The sequence below is a fragment of the Talaromyces rugulosus genome, chromosome IV (genome assembly GCF_013368755.1).
Source record: "Talaromyces rugulosus chromosome IV, complete sequence".
NCBI classification, from domain to species: Eukaryota; Fungi; Ascomycota; class Eurotiomycetes; order Eurotiales; family Trichocomaceae; genus Talaromyces; species Talaromyces rugulosus.
This window is the reverse complement of record NC_049564.1, coordinates 308698-330914: the sequence shown is the minus strand read 5'-3', so window position 1 is coordinate 330914 and position 22217 is coordinate 308698. Positions and strand designations below refer to the sequence as shown.

General features: G+C 47.2%; 11 protein-coding genes across 11 annotated transcripts; 6 read left to right on the top strand and 5 right to left on the bottom strand.

The window, feature by feature from the left end:
• Positions 1-3089: 3089 nt before the first annotated feature.
• Positions 3090-4275, top strand: TRUGW13939_06897 (uncharacterized protein; the record flags this gene model as incomplete). Its single annotated transcript, XM_035490039.1, has 3 exons — positions 3090-3344; positions 3432-3946; positions 4005-4275. 3 exons carry the CDS (start codon positions 3090-3092, stop codon positions 4273-4275), a joined length of 1041 nt encoding a protein of 346 aa, XP_035345932.1.
• A 484-nt stretch (positions 4276-4759) lies between these two features.
• TRUGW13939_06896 (uncharacterized protein) lies at positions 4760-6496 on the top strand (the record flags this gene model as incomplete). Its single annotated transcript, XM_035490038.1, has 2 exons — positions 4760-5276; positions 5337-6496. 2 exons carry the CDS (start codon positions 4760-4762, stop codon positions 6494-6496), a joined length of 1677 nt encoding a protein of 558 aa, XP_035345931.1.
• A 573-nt stretch (positions 6497-7069) lies between these two features.
• Positions 7070-7681, bottom strand: TRUGW13939_06895 (uncharacterized protein; the record flags this gene model as incomplete). The annotated part of the gene is made up of 1 exon (XM_035490037.1): positions 7070-7681. The coding sequence occupies one exon, from the start codon at positions 7679-7681 to the stop codon at positions 7070-7072; it is 612 nt and encodes a 203-aa protein (XP_035345930.1).
• Positions 7682-7897: 216 nt separating this feature from the next.
• On the bottom strand, positions 7898-8984 carry TRUGW13939_06894 (uncharacterized protein; the record flags this gene model as incomplete). The annotated part of the gene is made up of 2 exons (XM_035490036.1): positions 7898-8619; positions 8687-8984. 2 exons carry the CDS (start codon positions 8982-8984, stop codon positions 7898-7900), a joined length of 1020 nt encoding a protein of 339 aa, XP_035345929.1.
• A 637-nt stretch (positions 8985-9621) lies between these two features.
• On the top strand, positions 9622-10542 carry TRUGW13939_06893 (uncharacterized protein; the record flags this gene model as incomplete). The annotated part of the gene is made up of 1 exon (XM_035490035.1): positions 9622-10542. One exon carries the CDS (start codon positions 9622-9624, stop codon positions 10540-10542), a length of 921 nt encoding a protein of 306 aa, XP_035345928.1.
• Positions 10543-10879: 337 nt separating this feature from the next.
• Positions 10880-12499, bottom strand: TRUGW13939_06892 (uncharacterized protein; the record flags this gene model as incomplete). The annotated part of the gene is made up of 2 exons (XM_035490034.1): positions 10880-12160; positions 12224-12499. 2 exons carry the CDS (start codon positions 12497-12499, stop codon positions 10880-10882), a joined length of 1557 nt encoding a protein of 518 aa, XP_035345927.1.
• Positions 12500-13413: 914 nt separating this feature from the next.
• Positions 13414-14926, top strand: TRUGW13939_06891 (uncharacterized protein; the record flags this gene model as incomplete). The annotated part of the gene is made up of 4 exons (XM_035490033.1): positions 13414-13712; positions 13794-14538; positions 14599-14694; positions 14759-14926. The coding sequence occupies 4 exons, from the start codon at positions 13414-13416 to the stop codon at positions 14924-14926; spliced, it is 1308 nt and encodes a 435-aa protein (XP_035345926.1).
• Positions 14927-15137: 211 nt separating this feature from the next.
• On the bottom strand, positions 15138-16569 carry TRUGW13939_06890 (uncharacterized protein; the record flags this gene model as incomplete). The annotated part of the gene is made up of 2 exons (XM_035490032.1): positions 15138-16437; positions 16490-16569. The coding sequence occupies 2 exons, from the start codon at positions 16567-16569 to the stop codon at positions 15138-15140; spliced, it is 1380 nt and encodes a 459-aa protein (XP_035345925.1).
• A 451-nt stretch (positions 16570-17020) lies between these two features.
• On the top strand, positions 17021-18464 carry TRUGW13939_06889 (uncharacterized protein; the record flags this gene model as incomplete). Its single annotated transcript, XM_035490031.1, has 2 exons — positions 17021-17249; positions 17311-18464. 2 exons carry the CDS (start codon positions 17021-17023, stop codon positions 18462-18464), a joined length of 1383 nt encoding a protein of 460 aa, XP_035345924.1.
• Positions 18465-18959: 495 nt separating this feature from the next.
• On the top strand, positions 18960-20308 carry TRUGW13939_06888 (uncharacterized protein; the record flags this gene model as incomplete). Its single annotated transcript, XM_035490030.1, has 4 exons — positions 18960-19254; positions 19321-19448; positions 19505-19678; positions 19739-20308. 4 exons carry the CDS (start codon positions 18960-18962, stop codon positions 20306-20308), a joined length of 1167 nt encoding a protein of 388 aa, XP_035345923.1.
• Positions 20309-20508: 200 nt separating this feature from the next.
• Positions 20509-21760, bottom strand: TRUGW13939_06887 (uncharacterized protein; the record flags this gene model as incomplete). The annotated part of the gene is made up of 3 exons (XM_035490029.1): positions 20509-21275; positions 21333-21619; positions 21687-21760. 3 exons carry the CDS (start codon positions 21758-21760, stop codon positions 20509-20511), a joined length of 1128 nt encoding a protein of 375 aa, XP_035345922.1.
• Positions 21761-22217: the final 457 nt, after the last annotated feature.

Sequence of the window (22217 nt, the reverse complement as noted above, 5' to 3'; positions counted from 1 at the left end):
ATTTTCGTAAGAATCCTGTTAGCTAGGATTGAGTGTATGTACTTATGTAATTGGGCCAAGGGAGGACATTGAACATCTCCATTGGCTTTTCAAATGTTGCATTGATGTAATCGTCGAAGCTAATAACATATACATATATGTATCAATTGATACTGACTGGGAGTATCATCCTGTAGAAACAAGCGATTGATGGAACAAATATACCTAGTGTGGCTTTGCAAATTGACTTGTCGGCTATTTTTTTCCGATATATCTACACATTTGGGGGTGGCTTTGTTAATTTAATCACATTATTAAAGTTTAGCGGACTGAACGCGAAGAGCAGTAATAAAACAGAATAGGCTTGCCTTACTGACCTTTTTGTCCTCGAAGTGACAGCACTACAGACTTCAAAGGCAAGTCCAGGAAGAGGTGCTAAGCGGCTCCAGAATTCCAAAAAAAAGGAAAAAAAAGGGAAACTGAAACTAATCAATGCTAATAAGGTTACTGATTACTACGGAAACCGCGGCAAGATAGATAATAATATCGCGACACCGCTGAAATTCATTGGTCCGGTAATAACGATAAAGCGACAAAAAAAAAGGTACACAAAGCCAAGACAAAAGCCGAGCGAGAGTCACAACGCAGCACGAGCCGCGATCCTTAAGAGAGATAAGAAGTTAAGTGGATTCTTTTTTATGTTACGCACTGTTCCAGACTAGCCTATACGTAGAAAATCAGACGATAGCGAATGAATGCCAAGGTGCCAATGCATGCCGCGCTAAGTTAGATTAACAACGGTTTCCGGGTTTATAGGCTGTTTGAGTCAGTAGACTCCATACGTGCCTTTGGTCGTCTCGAGGACCAACCCCTAGTTAGGTGAGACTTGGCGTGGTCTCGATTGCAGGAGAAGAATATGGGCTTCCTTGGCATCGAGATGGGGTGGCCATGCAGATATGTAGGGTGGGAACGTGAAGGGGCCAGAGGCTCGAAATTGTGTGTACATGAAATTATGGAGTTGTGGATAGTGGACGTAGGTTGATCGGTGATTACTAGTATCGTTATTATTTTCCTGCAAGGGTGATCTTCTTTGATGTTGAGTCAGTTACAGGGTACGAGTACTCCCGTAGATCAATAATAGAATTGTGAATTTATTTTTACGTACAGAGTTCTCTGTACAGCACTGACTAGAGCAGGAGCTTTCGCATTGGGCTACAACTTGACCTGTCTAATTGTCTCCATTGCTTTTTTTTGCATGGGCAAATGGCAATGAAGTTGACTGCTTGTCTTGGGATTGCCGGCATTCACGATCCAAGTGGATACAGCTAAATCTAAAATAGCTGTAGCATTGTCTACTATAGGATTAGCCTGATGGAGAAATCTTCAATATCGGCTTCTCCTATTGGCTGCTCTAAATGTCGAGTTCTTGTATACGAAAGAGATAGGAATTATAGACTAGGAAATGCGTATGTTCAGTGAAGAATATGCAATGGTATGAATTTTTTGCGACTGACGAAATAACAAGCAATTTCACGAAAAACAGTAGTGTGTGGTGGCTGAAGGAAGACGGTAAGCCTGCAATTCCTCTTACTATTATTGGGGGCCGTGGCACGGTGGCAGCCCTAACACGACTAGCTACATATCATTTGGTTGAAAAAATGACTAGGGGTTACCATTTTTACGCGGGTCCCGAAGACTGCATGAGCACCAAATAACCAACAACATGGGCTACTATACTCATTATTGCATGATCGCCTATTTGAGGGGGTATTTTTTTTTTTCTTTTTCAATTAGTGGAGCGTCAAGTCAAAATAACTAACCAGCCAACTCCAAAGGAGTTTGAACTTGGGAAAACAGACCCGATTCCTGTGAATATTTAACCTGGCGATTGAATACTAGAATTCGCAGTGATAGCACGGCTGACGGCCACTGCTTGAGTATGAGCACTATCTCTCTCTCTCTTTCTCTCTTTTTTTTTTTTTTTTGTCCGCGCCAAACGCCAAAGATAATTCAAATTCTCTCCGCCCAAGAGGAACACGCCAAAGAGTGTCCTGCAGGGTTGGTCTGTGTCATCAACGTCAGTTGACAATAATGAATTCCGTGCTCTGGACCCGTATTCGCTTTCAGTATGTGTTTTGCGTCGCCAAGATTTTTGCTATGTGGTGAGATAAGATGAGACGGTAGTCACGTCATTACCGGGCCGCTCGCAGGCTGGAAATAACAAGGGATTCACCACGGAGAACGGGCTTGACAACAATAATAAGAATAGCAAATTCGCAATAATGATACTAATGGCAATGATAATCATCATCTCAGGACCATACCCCAGGGCGCAGGTACCAAACAATGCTGCGACCCGGCAAGTCAAACCCGGTGACAGTTTCAGCGAGCAGGTAATAATAATGCCGGCGGGACAGCTGAATCCTTCAAGAGCCCCGCCGAGCCCGGGCAGCCAAGCATGTAAGACGGCCGGGCGGGGCGGAGCGCGGCCCCGAGGAAGCGGCACCAATCGTGTGCCGATAAGCCTCACTAAAGCCCCACACAAACCCGGATAACTGGCCAATTATATGAAGCTACCGTGACCCATAGTGGACCCACTAGCCCCATCCGGCAAAGCCTAATAAACCTTGACTTAAAGCTGCGTGTTAAGGCCTAAATTCTCAGGCTTGCATTCCCGGGCCCTCGGCGCTTTCCTAGGTGGGCTCACTACCACCGAGCTAGTGACCATCATGATACGCTTACATACATATCCTCACTTTCTCTCCCTCTCGCGCCCCTGGGTTTCCTTCCTCTCTCCTCTTTGCTCTCCGCTCTTTCCTCTCCCCCCCTTAGTCGGGACCAGGAACCATGGCATCGTAGAGGATGTCAAGATGCCGGTTTTGAAGAACTGATAATATCGTCAATTGCCCTCCGTTCGATCGAGGACCACCCGCCCACGTGTTGTCTGTCGATCAGGCCTGCCCCTCGGAATATTGGCAGCTTTCCACCCACACCACCGGGCCTAAACGAATGTGCCGGCCTGGCAGTCTGCTGCCGAGCCACTCGAAAAACCATTGTTCGCATTGCAGGATCATGAAGACTACTGCCTGACAGCAGATCAACACCGTACCATGCTTCTCCCACGCGATATGCCGCCGGCCCTCCCAAGCAATGTGCCGGCGGACATTGCGCATGCCTTCGAGGTGGGCAACGTCCCGGAAGGAATCACTCCCGAATTTTTGATGGAGTCTCGCGATGGCCCGACCAAGGCTGCCATATACTTCTTGTTCTTCTTGACCATGGCTTTCATGCTGGGCCGGTGTTACTCGCGAATATTTGTCGTGCGGAAGTTTGGTTTGGACGACTGGCTGGCGTGTGTTACTTTTGTACGTTTCCCTGCTTCGCCTTGGGATTGTGCTGGGCTGGACTCAATTGGATTGGGGGTCTTGGTGCTGACTATTATACAATGACAGATTGTTTACATCCCCGTTCTCGCCTTTTGCATTATCAGTATAGACAATGGCAGCGGCAGGCGCAGCGCCTACGTCCACTACGTCATGTCGCTCGATAACGACCGAGCCAATCGAGCCGAGTTGGATGACCTCATCTTGCATTTTCTGTATACCATCGCCCTGTTCACCTGCCGCCTCTCCGGTCTCGCATTCTATACCCGTTTGTCTCAAGCCCACGACCATCTTTTTCGGGCCATCAAAATCTGCGCCGGCCTTTTTTTGGCCGTTTTTATCGTGCAGTTTTGCCTCCTACTATTTCACTGCCTGCCCGTCACCGGCATATGGCCATATTCCTGGCAGCCTGACTACCACAAGTACCGTTGTATTACCTGGGGCGCCGTCTATATTACGAATTCGGCCTTGTCTTTTCTTTGCGACGTGATCATGTTCGTCATTCCGTCGATGCTGATCCACCTCTTACATGTTCCCTTGAAACGGAAGTTGGGACTGGCAATGGTCATGTTCCCTGGTGTTTTGTTAGTTATCCCCCCCGCGACATGTTGAAAACGCTATTCTAACCTAATAAACGTCTAGAGTCCTCATTATATCTATTATCCGTATTTGGCTCGTCTGCCTAGGTCAGTGGTCGACTGACAACACTTGGCTGTACGATCCGCAACTCGCCATCGAAATGGCCGAAATCGGCTCCACCCTAATTGCTCTTTCTATACCCGCCTTGAAACCGTTGTTTGGCTTCTATGTCATGACCAAAATCCGTTCGTCCAGTAGTGACAACCGGCATGATCGGCATGACCGACATGATCGTCGTGCAACATTTTCGAACCCGCCAATTCGGCTGTCATGAAGATACCCCTGTTTTAGTTTTTGCATTTCACTGAAATGAATGAAAAAAAATAATAAAGAAAGGAAAATCATTTAATTATATTTTGGTCCGTGGCCCCGTTGCCTATCTTGATTGATATATATATATGTATAGAAATTTTCCCTCACCTCGGGGTTACGGGTTTACAAATTCACGACTGTCATGATATGTTATCGATATCTGTTATTATATTTGGCGTTGAGTGCGATTGTGATACCACCTATGGGTGAAATGTATTGTTACATTGTCAATCATATTATTTCCATCCCTTCATAACATTGAAATTTAATGGTATGATGTTCGACGGCTGCCTGCTCGCATGACATCGACGAAAAGTCTCATGCACAGCTGAAGCGGTAATCCTGACGACAAGACTTCACCTCCCCCACCCTTTTTCTCTTTCCCCTCTTGTCAAGAATTTTCTTTCTACACAAGCTTCTATGGTGCTATAACTTGATCAGCCAAGATGTCGTCGACCCTCAGCGTGATAGACGAAATCAAAGTCGAGAGCTCTGATACCGCAGAGTCAGTCATGTCCACCGATTCTGAGACAAGGGAAGGAAGTACCAGTGACAGTGACGGTACAACTTCAGAAGAAGGCAGCTATGATGCCTCTGCTACGTGGCCATATCGATTTGCTATGGATAACAACTGCGGACAATTCGGCTCCCGCCGTCCGTTGTCGCCTCCGTATAAATACCCAATTGATAGTCACGCTGGACCGATGCTGATCGAGGAGAGCTGGAAAACCTTTTGTGGTGTGTGCGGCACATGCATCACCCTCGAGGACGAGCAGAATCTGATGTGGGCAACCGGCAGTTATGGCTCGTACGGAGGCTCGGTTCTAGCGCAGCCTGATGATGCTGGAAATAGAGAGTTCCAGAAGCTGCAGGCGCCGGAAGCTGATAGTGATGGACACTATGCTTCTCGCCGGGATTTTGGTATCATGCCCAAGGCAGGCTGGACCGGCTTGTACCGCGTTGGTATGTTGTTCTATATCCGACTGGACTGCGTTTGTCATATCTTGCTAATACCGGCCCAAGTGATCTGTCACACCAGACTCGCAGCAAAGCGTGACATACCTCGGTACCATGTCTCAGGCGTTGGCCGATATCATCTTTGGGACAGCGACCCGGGCGCGCGTAAATTGAGCAAAAACTTGGAGTATAAGGACAGTAGGGGAGTTCTAAACAACGAGCCGGTCTTCACCGTGCCCTGGAAGAAAGACGACCTGCTTGTGGACCGGCAGCACTTTTATAACAAACTCATCCCGGATGATAAAAAGGACATGACCAAGAGCAAGCCCCTTGTCAAACGTGTCAACGTGTACCCGGCGCACTTCTACAACAGTGATTTCCAGCACTTGTATCCCCACGGATTCCCAATACATGCTCACTGCTGGAGCCTCGCTGAGCGTGTAATTGGTGGTGATCGGATTGAAAAGGACCTTGAGCTGTTCATTCGTATCCTGCAGCAGCGATGGGAGGACGAGAATATCATCCAGAACAGCAGACAGCTCAACGAGTGGATTATCGACAGGTACTCTTACTTAGCCAGAAGTGAATATGACTGTGACCTCCAGCTGGTTGCTATCCGAGACCCCATCACTGTCCACGAAGTCGAAGAAATCATCGCCGAAAGCGCCAAAAGATACTCACTGCTCAAGGACAAACAGGGAGATGCGCCGACCATCGTCACGGCGAATTACGCTCTATTCACCATCCCTTACGAGGTCTGGGCGGGCATCTTTGATTGCCTGCACTACAGCGAACTTGTCAAATTTCTGAGTGTGACACGCATCCAGATGCCGCCGTCGTACTGGCGGTCCCGCGCCCCGAGAGATATCATCTGGGAATTGGACGATATCGATTGTGGGACGACCCCGGTCGACTGGCAGCACCTGTGCCTGCGTGCAGAGCGTCTGTGCGACGAATCTCTTGGCCTGGTTAATCGCCAGCGCATCTGCAATGTCTTGAAAGAAGTCGGCACCAAGCTGGATTTTTTCTCCGATGTAGAAGTTGCTGATAACCAGGCTCGAGAGGCTGCTAGTCCAACTCCAGAAACGCTTAGTGAAGCCTCTACTGTTAGACACGACCTGTGTCATGGGGGTAGCGACTCTGAGGAAGAACTAGGCCTGACAGAATGGGACGACGAATACGCGAAGAAGGACTATTTAGTAGTAGCTGAGTGGGATGGAAATTAGACTGTTCGACAAGAACTTTTATTAGGTTCACAAGATCAATTCTTTTTGTTTAGTTGTGAAGTTCAGTTTAGAGAGGAAAGAGAAATGGATCCAAGCTTGCTTATTCTTATTTCATTCTATAGGGCTGTAATGCTCGACACGGTGGGCGTATAATCTAAACTTGATTATAAAAGAAAATTAGGGGAACTTGAACAGTTTTTCGAGTTCGTTGGAGAAACTGTATATTCTATTTATCTAGATACTTGGTGATTGATGACGAACGGGGTGATTTTATCAATACGTAGCCAAGAAATGTCAGGCTAAAAAATGAATATTATGAAGTCATCGTGAGAGGTTTATCTTGGGCTGCCACACCAAAAAACAACATTTAAAAATTAACACTAATGGCATAAATTTTCTTCAACATTTGATCTGCCACTGGTTCTATATATATATTCAAATTCCTAAAAGCCATGAAAACGTAAACATCTTGATGTGTTGAGCGAGATATCTGATCGTCCAAAAGCAAATACTGATATTCTCTGCTGGCCACCTTGCCCCAAAAAAAGAATTTGTTTCACCCTCTTTGTGATTTTAATCTTTACCTGCTTCACGGCTTCTGAATCCTCTGGATCGGATGCAGCATCCACAATCAACGGAGCAATGCGACTTCTTACCAAACTCCTTACTAAGAACCATCGTCGCTGGCACCTCGATCCGACGACTACAACATCCACAGTCGCGATCACAGCAGCCGCCACGGACTCTGCATTCCTTTTCATGTTTCTTTAACAAATAGTCTCTGCGACGACGGTGTGCATCAAACTCGCGAATGTAAGCGCCGCGTGGTTTCGATGACAGTAAACCACCGAGTTTCTGTCGTTCGGAGAAAAGACATTTCGCTATTTTCTCGAGTTGGGCTTTCAAATCGTCATAACCAAGGTCTTCATATGAAGAAGACCCGTCGTCCTGTGCCAATGACCGAGATTTCTCGAGAGCGCTGAGTGTCTCTAGTAGGTAAATTTGTTCTTGATAGTAGCCATGACACAGTTTTTCTTGGGATTCGTAGTTTTTAATCCAATCAATCTCTTCTTTTGACCCCGGTGTGAAAGCTTTGTTCCAGCCGCGCACTGCATAGGCTAGAGGATATAAGCGAGCTTTGTCGAGGGCGACTTCGGTGATAACGAACACCCAAAAAAGACCCATTTTGACTTGTTTCTCTGTACGAATTGACACCTTGTCCCGGATGAAATGATTTCGAGATAGGGGCAAAGAAAAATTTGGACGAGACGCACAAAAGAAGAAAAGGAGGTTGATTATTTAACTTTAGCCAAGCAAGGTCATCGTGTCGTTATTACCTCAGATGCTGTTGCCTACGTGCATATGATGCCAGATTTACCATCATAACCTGATAATGAAGTGTCAAAACATAGCCCCTCGGGAAGCGAACCACTCTTGCGCTGCATCAAGCCCCAACCTGCCTGTCAACATAATCTTGCCGAACATATCCACATCCTCCGGTTTACCATGGACCAGTAGGTCCGTAAAATCCAAGTTACTGATTAGGAACCGGCTCTTCTCCGCGTACGCTACCGCGAACTCATAGGGCGACTTGGCTTCCCATAGTTGCGACGAAACATACCAGCAGTGCGAGAAGCCGAGCTTGTAATCGCAGTGTAGTCCTTGATCGCCGCGCATGAGTTCCCAAATCCTGGTGAGATAATTGGATAAAAGCATTGTGCGACGGGCGGATTCTTCAAACACCCAGGTTTCCCAGAAGCTCCCCTCTGACGACGACAGAAAGCGTGTGGCCACGTTACTTAGGGATAAAGTGTCTTCAAAATTGGCGTGAGGGAGAAGTGCGACCACCGCAGCGCGTAGTGAAGGCATTGCTACCTCGGCGGCGAGGCGACAAGACACGTCGTTGTCGAATAGCCGAATCGTTTGATATAGGATAAGAGCGTGCACGCGGGCCAAACATTCAAGGGGCGTGTTTGGTTGTTCTGACGTGATAATTTCTGCCACTCGGCTTTCAATTATAGAAGATATCATTGCAGAATTGGCGGCGTTCCTGGCCAAGTGCAATGCACAACTGGAGTATGCATCTAGGACATTGAAGTATTTAGTTATGGCTCGGCCAAATCCTTGACAACTGCAAGAAAAACAAGAACTTGGATTTGAAAAAAAAAAAAAAGAGAAAATTATTATTACCTCGTATAGACCGTGGCATCTTATTCCGATACAACAGCGGATGACACCAGGCTGTCTGGTTCTCAAGAACCATCATCCTCGGGGCATCTTGTAGCTGTTTAAATGCAAACTGAACCCGGGAGACCGCGGCGGCCGGCAGCAGAGGGAATGTCGGCGCATTCAAAAGCATAATGTCATCTACTCCATAGATATGAGAAAAGTCGGGGGGTTGCAGCGGTGTCGCCCGCAAAGTCATCAGGCTGTCCAGGGAATTGAAGTCGGGCGGAGTCGGAATTGAAGATGGAGCATTGCCCTGCATCAGCAAAGGATAGTGACAGTCCACTTGGCGCAGACTACACCGCGAACAGACCGGCAATGCTAGATCGCACCGTCTTTTGGCTTTGGCGCAAGCTGTGCATGACTTCCGCCGCGGGATAGAGGCATGCCGCTCCTTGTATTGTGGCCTCTGCGCAACGGACATTCCTTGAGTCATGCTAGGAGACTATAAGCAAATCTAGATCATCTGATGGATGGCTACAGTCCACTATCTTTTCCGCGTATTGCTCTTCTCTGTATCTTGGCGTGGAGTAGTTGGTTGATTCTTGTAGATGTGCGCGGCGGAGATGCGATGCAGAAGAATGGAATACCGCTCGATGGGGCCACTATGGCCAATGATAACTGGGCGATTCAGCCCAGCTATCGAAAAAATAGACCAAATATGGAATAGCGCCGTGGAACTCCGCCGCGCTAAAACTGATGATCTTCGGCGCATCTGATTCGCTGACGTGCCTATTGTACAGAGGCTGAATGGGGTCAGATATCAGGCGAACTGGAATATAAAAAGGGACCATTGTCCTGCTCAGAAGACCTCTAAACACATTCAAGATTATCCTTCAATTCACCAAACTACAACTACAACTACAACTCTAACTCTAATTCCAACTATCAAACACAAAATGTCTAATCAGACCTTCTTTGTTACTGCCGCTACTGGCCCTCAAGGTGGTGCAGTCACTCGCCATCTTCTCAAGAAAAACTGCACTGTTCATGCTATTACCCGAAACATAGACTCTCCAGCTGCACAAGAGCTGCAGAAGCTCGGCGTCAAGCTCGTTACTGGAGAGCTCGACAACGAAGAATCACTCAAAGCTGGCATGCAGGGCTGCACTGGTCTTTTTCTCAACCTCCCCTCTAATCCCATGACCGCACAGCCTTTTGCGAAATGTATATTGGCAATTGCCAAGAGTGTCGGCATCAAACATGTCGTCTACTCGACTGCGTTGGGAGCGAACAGCCCTGAAAAATTTGCTGCCTGGACCCCCGGCGGTATGGTCGAAATCGTCATGCACCCTAAGCGGGTTATTGAAGAGATTGTCCGCACTTACGGATTTGAATACTGGACAATTTTGCGTCCAGGCAATTTCATGGCGAACTTTACCCAACCGAAAATCCCGATTGTCTATCCCGGTTTAGAAACAACCGGAGTCTTCACTACTTCCTTTGGAAAAGAGACTCTGATCCCAATGGTGGACCACGACGACATTGGAAAATTTGGCGCAGCGGCGCTTTTGGACCCAACACGGTTTGACCAACACGGCATTGAAATCGCCTCTGAATTCCTTACGGTGGACCAGATCGTGGCCGAGCTGAGCAAGGCCACAAACAAGAAGATATCGGCACATCACCTGTCAGATGAAGAATTTCAAGTCGAAGCCGCCAAGAACTCTCCGGCTTCATGGCAAAGGCTTCTCCAAGATTTGGCCCAGTTTGTTGACATGGAGAAACTCAAGACATGGGGGATACCGCTGAACTCGTTCGCCGATTTCCTTCAAAGGGAAAAGGACAATGTGATCGAAACTTACGCCCAGACCCCTTAGGCTAGGACAGATAGTGATCCGAATCCTGTCAACTTGGAAATTATTGCATCAATGTATTTTATAACAATAAATCTCGTTTCTAACTTCCAATCATGCTTCATTTAATTGAATTCAGAGGACTGCAAGTTCACTAAATATTAATAAATATTAAACACTTACACGTAGGTCAACATCAATTAATCTATTGGTCTATGTAAAGTTCCGACGACGTCCAATTTATGAGAAATAAAAACAATTGACTCAATTGAAACACACCTATTTGATATCAATTTCAACAAATTGAGGTATTTCGAAAGGAATTTTTAAAACAGCGGTCTAATTAGTTCCCCGTGCTCATTCACCCACGACTCTTGGACGCCTTCTCACGCCGTTTTCGCAATCTTTTCTGTCGAAATTTCATGCCGTGGGTCTTGATAAACCATAAACTGGGCGAAGCTGCTACAGCGATGAGTCCTAGAGTGGTATATGCCCATCCCCAGCCCATGGCTGCACCCATGGGGCTGATTGCAGCCGAGGCAGCAGCTCCTAGCTCGCAACGAAACAAGTTATTCGCTGCAGTGGCAGCAGCAGCCCTGTCTGGCCAGAGATCAACCATCAATGCACTCAACACCTGTGAGATCGCGTTCAAACCCCAGCCGACCAAAAATAAAAGAATGACCGGAGCTGCCAAATTAACCTTTATCCCGACAACCCAGCCATAAGCTATCATTGCCGCAACACTGATATAGTAGACAGGTATTGCGGCTTCCATCCTGGCTTTTTCAATATCGAAATTAGTCAAATCCTGCCGAACGTTTTTTAAGATTGGAAAATCGGCCTTTTTGGCGTTTACACGATACCTCCAGTCTACTACATATCCGGTCGTGAAGGCAGATGCGATCCCTCCAGCGCCAATAGGAACATACATCAACGCCGTCTCGATGTTGTTGAAATGATAAATATCATGGAATGATGTAGTGGCGCCGGTCATGACTGCATAAAAAGCAGCAAACATCAGCCCCATCGGCAATAGTATCAGAGCCGTTTCCAAGTCAAGGCAGATCTTTAATGTCGGTAGTGGTGAGGGGATACGAAAACTGTAGTTCTTTCTGACTTCGGCGAGTTTCTCTGGATCTGGAACAATTCCTTTGCTCTTACGCCTCCGGTATCGAATAGCGTCAGTTAGGGACCAGTTCAGAGCAGGTGGCGGTATTGATCCGTCTGCGACCACTTTCCGACATGTTTCTGGTAAGAATAAAAAGAGTAAAGCGAAAAATACTCCTGAAAATATGAGAAGGAACCAGAAAATCCAGTGCCATTCTAGATATTGGGAAATCAAACCACCGATTATGGGCGAGATTGAAGGACCTAACATGGATCCAAGCGAAGAGAATGCAATATATGCCCCGCGCTCAGAGGAAGAAACCAAGTCACCAACAAGCCCATTAGCCAGTGCTACCGTACCGCTACTGCCTCCACTTTGAAGACAACGAAGGACCAAAAGAGCAGCAAAGCTATTTTGAAGGCCAAGACCGAGGTTGGCCGCTAGATAAACAGTGAAACAGATGATGTATGCAGGTCGTCTTCCTGCCGAGTCGGAGAACCCTGCAATTAACATGGGTGCAATACCTTGCATAATCTGTCGGGACATGCTGTTAGATATAGTCTAGCAACAATAAACGGCCGCAAATTTTCCACTCACAAGGTAAGTTGTAACTGTGATATCGATATTCGACGTCGGTTGATTCAAAGCGGTGGCGATTGTGTCCAACGCCGGAAAATAAATACTTGATGACAACGGCGAGAAAAAGCTCGCCAAGGACCCGACCATAACCATTGACCGTTTCTCGTGTTTGGTAAATACTGACAGCTTCTCAAGCTGAGGATTGGCATTTTGTGCCTGCGGCTGCTCTTCGCCCTTTGAGGGGATGGCTTCGTTGCCATGCTTTTCCGTGTTGACCTGGCCTGAATCCGGCATTGTCGCGTTAACACCCAATATTGCTTGGCTAACACTAAATATGTCATTTCTGCAAAAGAAGCACCGGAATTAAAGCAGTATAAATATGTCGTAGGAGATTGAAATTGGAGGCCGCTACCGGCTCAAGTGTGGGCCACCGGCGTAGTAGGCGGATGCCGGTGTTTCTCGCTATACATCGATAATCCTTCGTTTTATGTATTTGTCTTTTCTGAAAAAGTCTGACATTAAAGGAGAATGCCCAAAAAAGCCTCCAAACTTCTCTCTCTTTTTTTCTGATCAACTAAAAATGAACGGTACCGCATACTTTCGAATTTGTGACATTGCCGGTTCCGGCTTTCTCTCCCGGTCTAGGGCGCTGTATTTATCCTCGCCACAGCCAGTTCTATTTCTTTTGCCGCATAAGCTTACAAAAGATTGAATTCTCGTATGAGGAAAATATCCAACATTTATAGCAAAACTCGTTGACAATCCCGTTGGATGTTTTGAGATGCGAAAGAAGTGATTTGGGGATATGCCAGAGGTAGCCGGCTTTTGAACACTATCCTAGGTTTTGAATACTAGCTAAATGACTTGACATAAGCAAAACCTGAGAAGAAAATATAGTAGCAAATACTCTACTCTACGACCCAGACGGACGCATTTGGAATGCAACAGATCGCGCTAACCTGATATGGACCCCCACTGCCAAGATTGGAAATGCACACAGGATTTGTTGGTTAACACCAACATTAATAATCTGGGATTAACCAGTCACGTGGAGTGGCAGCATTAGGGCTTGTATAAAAAGCCGAGAATCTTCCTTTGACTAATTTTCCTCTTCTGTGTTTCTAGCTGATGGTGGTTACTTTCATATCAAACCCTGGCACTACCTTCCTTTACATACCTTTCATCAAGCATACCGTCATTCATTGACAATGAAGCTTCCATCCAGCGTCCCTCTTTTGAGTGTGTTGATACTGGCCGGACACGTACACGGTAGCATTTCTGCACCGTTCCAGTGGAACTTTTCTGAGAGCCCCCGGCCTTTTGTGGTCAATGTCGAGAAGGAATTCATCGATAATACAAGACTGAAAGCATCACTGACGCGGTTTGTAACCCCGATTCAAGAGCCAGACCCCCTTGAAGGGCCCTCGATCTACAACGCGACAACTATCCGCGATTACTGGGTAAATGAGTATGATTGGGACAAGGTCGAAAAGCACCTGAATCAAAAGTAGGTCGTCTTTCCATCAAGAGGACAGCATGAGGATTCCTGGAAAAATAAACTTACTCCGATATATTTTTCTCTTTCCAGCTTACAGCAGTACACCACTACGGTCAAGTTGAGTGCAACAGCTCAGTACCTCGAACCAATCCCTTTGCATTTTGTGCATCACCGATCCCCACGTGCCGATGCAGTTCCCCTGTTGTTTATTCATGGATGGCCGGGCTCTTTTATTGAAGTTGAAAATATCATCAACTCTCTTACCCACCCGCCGAATGATACTATGCCCGCGTTCCATGTGGTCGCCCCCTCGATTCCAGGGTTCGCTTTCTCTCCTGCGCCAATAACTACAGGATTTGGAGATTACGAAGCAGCACAGGCTTTCCACGCTCTTATGATACAACTGAACTACACAAAATATGTCATCCAAGCCGGCGACGTTGGAGGGGTTATTATGCGCTATCAAGCACACCTTTTCCCGGAAAATGTTCTTGCCGGACTGAACAATTTTTGGGTGGTTTCCCCATCTCAATCGGATAGAGAGCGATATGAGAAAAATGCAACAACTGCCGACGAGACGTACGTTATCAATTCGCTTGATAACTTTTTCAACAAGCATTGGGCATACGGCCAGATTCAACAGACGCAGCCCCTTCGACTTGCCCATGCGATGACAGATAGCCCGGTTGGGTTGGCAATGTGGATTTATGCTGCCGTCAGCGCCGTTGTTGACAACCCTGGTGTGTGGACGCCGGAGGAGATCATTACATGGACTATGATGCACTATATGCAAGGCCCTTACAGTACTTTTCGGTTGTATAAGGAGGGCGCCTTGGTGAGTTATTTTATGTTAGTGATATTAATAATATTCCATCGATGCTGATTATATGTCTAGAATGGGGCATTCAATCTCACTGCGTTCGATGATTTGCCCATGGTGGAACAACCCATGGCAATTTCTGAATTTCCGCTTGATATATGGTATCGAACGGTAAGTATATTGTGTAATTCTCATTCCAGTAAAGCAAAACTAACTAACCGGATTTCAAACTCAGCCATTAGAATGGGCACAGAGAACGGGCAATGTGCAGAAAAGATACATGCATGACCGAGGCGGACACTTCCCAGCGTGGGAAACGCCTCATTTTCTGTTAGATGACATCTGGGACTTTTTCGGACAATTGGATATCTCACACACTTGGGGCATGAACATAGGCGAGTAACTGCCGATGCAGACTTGCATCTAGGGCGTGGTGGAGCATTCAAACTACTGGTGATAACGAGAATTTAGAGCACTAGTGTTTCTGTCTCGGAAACGTAGTTTTGGCGATGTCAAACTAGGAAAAATAATCATAGAATGTAGACCCATACTTTTAATAGAGAGGAGAGGAATCTTTCTGTTTATATAGACGTTTAGGTAGTATGGCCCGTTGACTACACTAACCACTTTCTCCTACGTGATCCAGTTTCTTCCATTGTCAAAACAGCCTCGATCCTCACCCAAAAGACGGAAACGGCAGCGGATACAAGCAAAATACCGACCATTATACTCGTATTCTGATAGTTCTTTGGCTGGCTATTCTGCTGATTACTTCGAATCAACACGCCCGCCACCGGCGTACCAATCAATGTGGCCATTCCACGCAGCATGTAGAGCAAACCATTAACGCTGGCGAAATTCTGCACGCCAAACAACTCGACCAAGCTCGCGGGAAACAGAGAAACATAGGCCGATGCGAAAATCCCATAAAATACCGTAAACACGATAAACAAGACTCGGCCGTCGGACTGGGTAGCTGAAACGCAGGATGGGAGCCAGAATGCAAGGGCCGATAGCGCCGAAATAAACGTAGTGAAAAGCAAAGTGTTGAGCCGTCCCAATCGATCAGCCATGAAGCCAATTGCAATCTTACCAATGGCATTTGCTGCATTGGACAACGCGATGAAGTTTGCTGATGATGCTTGTGAATAACCCAGTGTGCGGGCATACGATGCGAAGAAAAAAACAGGAGTATAGTATGCAGCTGCCTGAAGAGCACCGCCAAGGGCATGGGCAAAGAATTTGCGAGTACGTGCAACACGCCAGTTTACCACTGGTAGCTGGAAGAAACCTGATGCGGAATTTGCAGAATTCTCGGCTTGGATGCGTGCAAGATGACTCGCTGGCCAGCGCACAAATGAGCCAGAAACCCAAGTTAGAACAAAAGAAAGGGCGCCAGTAACTCGAAGTGCGTTTCGAAAGCCTACATGATCTATAAGCGACCGCAGCGCGAGAGGCCAGGCAACACCGCCGATTCCAGTCCCGGAAAGAATAATGCCCATGGCCAGCCCACGGTGACGTGTGAACCAAGTAGGTGCTACCGTTACCGAGGGCATGTATGATAAACAAGTACCAATACCAAGAAGTAAGCCCTGAGTTAAAATAAACTGCCAGAGCGTCTGGCTAAAGCTAGCAAGCACCAGGGCGACAGAGAAAATCAGTCCTCCGGCCAGGATGACTGTCCTTGGTGAGTATATCTTTGCCCACGAGGTTGAGAAAGGGGCCCCTATAGTCATCATAGATATCGAAAGTGTTCCGATCAAGTCGATCTGAGCCGGGCTAGCACCCGTGAACGGTGTGTTGGGCTGGGTTGCCATGGAGTCATAGAGTTCTTGGTAGACACCAAATGCAAAATTGATGCCACACCCGGTGAAAATAAGTGCCGTTGAAGCTGCGACGATCAAGGATGGTTGTCTATACGACGTATTAGTCCTTGGTAAATGGGAGCAGACCCTACTCGGCGTACAGTTTTTCCCACAAAGTTTCAGTTGGCTGAGTCTCGCTTACGGCCGCAGTGGCCTCTGCGAGTTCTATTTCATTGTCCATTGGGTTTATTTTGGATAATAATGTACGGTGTATGAGTTTAGAGAATAAATGGAGTGATGTAAAATTTGCGGGGTTTGCTTGCTTATTACGAAGTCCTTTTTTGTGAGTCATCTAGTCTGACCCGGAGGTCATCCCGATGCAGTTATAGTGCAGGATTGTGGATAGAACCTCGGGTTGTTCACAGCTGTTCCGCGGAAACAACATTTGAAGAAGCTGCTCTTCAAATTTCGTGCGGTTCTTCAACCAGCCGGTATTGTTGCTGGAGAAGACATCAATTGATGGAGTGAGTGGATGGTAATATGGGTCGAGAATAGATAGATTGACTGATAGAGTGACCCCGCGCCCTGTGACATATAAGTTGCCCGTCTCCACCCTTTCACTCTGGAGCTATTAAATTTTCTTTCGTACGCAGAATCTGCCCCAAGCTACGACTTCCTGAAATAGACAAAATATGCAGTCCACTATTGAACTCCAAGATACAAACGTTGCTCGTCTCCGAGTCGCACCCAACGACCACCACGATGATTACCCGCAGATTGCCGAAGCCCCGATTCTCGCCGACAATAATGGCACGAACACGAGTGTCGCGTGGACGTTCCCCGATGGTGGCCGGCAAGCATGGAGCTGCGTAATGGGCTCCTTTTTTCTCATGTTTCCGTCTTTTGGATTCCAAGTTGCTCGTACGTGCCCTTTTCGCCCGATTTCGAGGCACAAACGAGGTCCTAATTGTACAGGAAACAGTCGGCACAGTTCAAGATTATATAGCCACCCACCAGCTGTCCGCATACACTCTTAGTGATGTTGGTTGGATATCAGCCATATTGGTCTTTCTGACCTTGTTTCTCGGTGTGCAAGTCGGCCCACTGTTTGACCGGTATGGCCCAAGATATCTACTCATCCTGGGAACTTCCGGCAGCTTCCTATCCTATATCTTACTGGCACAATGCACTGAATACTGGCATTTTATACTCTGCTTAAGTATCCTGGGCGGCTTTTCATCGGCTATTGTTACAACAGTCGCAATTGCGGTGCTCAGTCATTGGTTTCATCGGCGGCGTGCACTGGCGAGTGGTATCTGTATGGGCGGTAGCAGTGCTGGAGGAGCCATAATCCCACTACTCCTGAGATATACATTCCCCAACTATGGGTGGGAATGGTCAATGCGCATAATTGCGTTCATTTCCGCCGCGTGCTACCTTGCTGGGATCATGCTTGTTCGTGGCCGACTCCCAATGGTGCGCAGCACGGCCGCTCCTAAAGCGGTGGTGGATATTCGAGCTTTTGCATCTGCACGGTTGTCTTTTTTGGCTCTTGCAGTATTTAGCTTCGAGTTCATCATCTTTGGATGTGCTGCTCTTCTGCCGACGTATATTCGATACTCTTCTACTGGCAGTTCTGGAAGCCCACTGCCCGCTGACATGAAGTTCTATGTACTCACCGTTTTGAACAGCACATCCTTTTTAGGTCGCACTATCCCTGGCTTCATGGCCGACATGGTGGGGTGTTTTAATGTTTTGTTGCTCCTCGTTCTGGCCACACTCGTCACAATGGCAGCAGTTTGGGTACCCGTTGGCTCACACTCTTCCGCATCGGCCCTCTATGCCATCGTTGCTCTCTTTGGGTTTGGATCTGGCGGCTGGATATCACTTGCTCCCGTCTGTGCCGGCCAAATGTGCCGGACGGATGAATATGGCCGGTTCTACGGAACCATTTATATGGTTGGCGCATTCGGGGTGCTGTTGACAATTCCTATAGGGGGGGAATTGCTCCAGTATGCCACGCCACAGGCCCTAATAGGCTTCTACGCTGGAATTTTGGTCCTAGGTCTGATTGGGGTGATGACCTCTAGGTGGGCGATTTTAGAGTGGAAATGGCAATGGAAGGTAAAGGTTTAACAAAAAATCACGAATATTTTGAGGCAGAATATGTGTCATTGCGACTCTGGACTGAGTTAGAATATTTTCAACATTTCGTACCTAATTGGGACAACCAGAAGATCAACGCTATAATTCTGGGGGTCAGACCGCTGATTGGGTGTCAAATAATCGGGGAACGGAATTAGCGTTAAAGCGCCCCATTTCTTGAAATAATTAAATACCATTGGGCAACAGGATGTTGTGTGGCGTCATGGAATAGATATCTCCACAGTAATAGTGGCCAATCAGGCAAGTTAGTCATTACTCATACTGTATGAACTGTGTATATTGTACATGTCTGTGGGATGCCGAGTCCAGTTCTCGAAGCTGCCCATAAATAACTGTACAATTCTGCATTAAAAAAAAAGGGTTTCTTTCAAGTCCCTACATTGATTCTTCCTAAGTGAACATTAAACCAACCAACTCTCACTACTTTCGAGTTGTTCAAGATTTTAAAGATTTCTGAACAAAAACATGTCGGAAACCACATCAAGACATGCTCTTGTGATTGGAGCCTCGGGACTGGCTGGGTGGGCTGTGGTAAACGAGATCCTTAAGGAATACCCAACGAAAGGTACCTTTGCCAAAGTCACCGCAGTTGTGAATCGCCCATTAAGCATTGCTCGCGCGCGATGGCCAACGGCATCGAACGTACAAATTCAACTGGTTTCGGGAGTAAACCTGACAGCAGGCTCGTTGAAAGATACTGTTACTCAACTGCGAGACAAAATACCAGATCTGGAGACAGTGACGCATCTTTACCATTTTGGTAAGCAAATCATCAAACACATAACATGCCTTTGGGATTTAATCTAATCTAACGGGAGGTCAATAGCATATCAGCAGATGGATAACCCGGCCGAAGAAGTGCAGACAAACCTTTCTATGCTGGAAAGAGTCGTTACTGCATTGACTACCTATGCTACACGACTTGAATTTGTCGTCGTTCCTTCTGGATCCCGTGTATGGAATTAACTCTTTTCACTTTGGATAACAAGACTAACACTATAAAAACATAGGCTTATGGCATTTATAGCTCGGATAGATGCTTCACCGCACCATTCAAGGAATCAATGGGGCGCATTCCCGAGCCTGAAAGAAGTAAAATTCACTACTACTTGGTGCAGGACTATCTAGCTCGTGCCAGCGAACAGCAACGATGGACATGGTGTGAAGTGAGGCCAGATGCAATTGTCAGTGTTCTTATATCTCCCTCGGGATAAGATAGCTAATGACAGGAAAAAAAAAAACAGATTGGTTTTACACCAAATGGTAGCACTTTTAGCCTAGCTGCACACTGGTTCAACTATCTGTCCATATATGCTGCAGTTGAAGGAAAGGGAGCCAAGGTTCCTTATCCAGGCATAGAAAAGGCATACCATAGCTTGTTCAACGGAGTTTCATCAGACATGATTGCTCGCTTTTCAATTTGGGCATCACTTCACCCCGAGAAAACAGGCAACGGAGAGATCTACAACATCGTTGATCAGACCCGTCCATTGTCAATGAAAACTCATTGGCCAGCCATTGCAGGCTTTTTCGGCCTCGAAGGCACAGGCCCAACGGAGAACCAGGATCCAATTCTTTTACGGCCGACAGAATACATGGAGAAACATCAAGATAAAGTGCCAGGCGGTGGTGCCAGTAAGCTCTGGAAAGCGTCCTGGCTCGACGAGTATGGACATTGGACTTCTTTCGACCGTCAATTTTGTGCTGATAAGATTCGTTCCGTTGGCTTTGTGGAGGAGCGGGACGCGAATTCGTCATGGGTGGATACTTTTGCCCTTCTCAAGGCAACCCAGGAGGACGCGGCGGAAAATTAGTGTTTTCTATAAGTTCATTTGTTGCTCGTGTGTATTTAGACTGATTGAACATCAAGCTGAATGATGCATATGTATTCAATAAGAAAAGAGTAGATTTTAGGTGAAATTCAGGTTTCCTATTACTAAAATTGCTAAAACAATCCATAGAACTGTACAAGATAAATCACATATCCTAAAAAATTGCCTTCAGGTACGATGACTTAAGCAGAACCAGCAACACCAGTGTTGATGGCCTTGAGCTCGGACCAGTCCAGGCTGTCCTCACCCAAGCTCCAAGCCATGACACCTCCAAGACCAGTCTTGCCAATGATTTCAGTGAACTTCTTGCTGATAAGCTCAGGGGTGTCCCAAGTCCAGAAGATGTTGTTGGTGCTGTCCCAGTAGTATTGGCCACCGGCCTCGTCGTCAGTGATACCGTTGGACTTGGCAGTGCTCCAAGAAGAGAGGGCAACAGCGTCAGTGACTTCAGGGCTGGTTTCGAAGGTGACGGCACCGGACTTGCCAGTGTCCTGTCCCTGGGCGTCCTCAAGGGCGACAGTAGCACATCCAAGAGGCTCAGTGGCGCAGTCGGAAGCTGGGTCGGTGTAGAAGTACTTGGAGTAGAAGGCAATACCAAGGTTACCCTGGCTGGCGTTCATGCCAATGTCGATGTAGTTGTTGACAGCCTCAAGAGAGTCCTTGATGGAGGTGTGGTGCTTGGTGACGTTGTCACGGCGGTTCATCAAGTCGTAGCTCATGATGTTAACCATGTCGACAGGCTCGAAAATGCTGGGACCTTTGTCGGCGGTGTATGCGATCATGTCACGCTTCAGACCGGGGGTAGCGATAGAGAGGAGCTTGTCAGTTCCGATAGCGTCGCGGATAGCCTTCAGTAAGATAGGGAAAGTGTCGATCTCGCCGGTACGTTGCGAGTTCGGGGTAGTCTTGTAATCCTCGCCATTGCCACCGGGGTACTCCCAGTCAATGTCTATATTTGTCAGAAAAAAAAAACAATGTGTTTATATGATCTCGGGATCCAACGTACCAACACCATCAAATCCCATCGTGTCCAGCATGGTGGCGACGTTTTTGGCGTAGGTGGTGATCGAATCGTTGGAGGCTACGCCGGTGGAAAAGCCAGCGTTATCACCCCATCCACCGAGAGCGACCATGATCTTGGTTGAGCTGGGGAAGAGAGCTCGGAAGCTGTCGACGGACATGAACGGGGTGAATGTGCTTCCGGAGCTGAAGCCCTCCGAAGGCGCAAAGGCCATGATGGCGTGCGTGACGGACGACACCAAGTCGGACGAAGGCAGGCTGGTGTAGTGCCATCTTTACACGAGTCCCCATCAGCATTTGCTAGCATCGAAAGCCGGGGTAAGGGTGAGGCTATACTTACTCGTCAACGTACATGACGTTCCTCAAAGCTGCTGCCTGCGCAGCGAGGAGGCCTGTAACAAAAGCGTACCGCATTTTGGAGGAAAGATAATAAGGATCGGAAGAAATAAAACAGAAACAAAGACAGTAACCTGAGTTGCAGAAAGGACTGATGGACTTCAGATCTGAGGTTGGACCGGGGGCGCCACCCGCTGCACTTATATCTTGGAATGTCTCGATGGCAGGGTACACAAAGAAACATAGCTGTTGTCCAGCCCAATGAAACCAACCCCATGCCGTTACGTACTATGATCATGTTACATTCTTTCACTTCTTTGCTGACGTACCTAAGGCTACTTTACGGACCGTAGTTACATGCCACGCGACGCGCCCATTGGCAACCAGCCTTCTTCAGTAATGATCTAGATCTGATGATCCGTAATGGCAAAGAAATGGAATAAGGATGACTAGCTCGAGGACATCCAGTAGATCTGCGCTAAATTCTCACTATTATTGGGGAGGCCTCCCCGCTGGCTTCGAGAGTCTTCAGTCT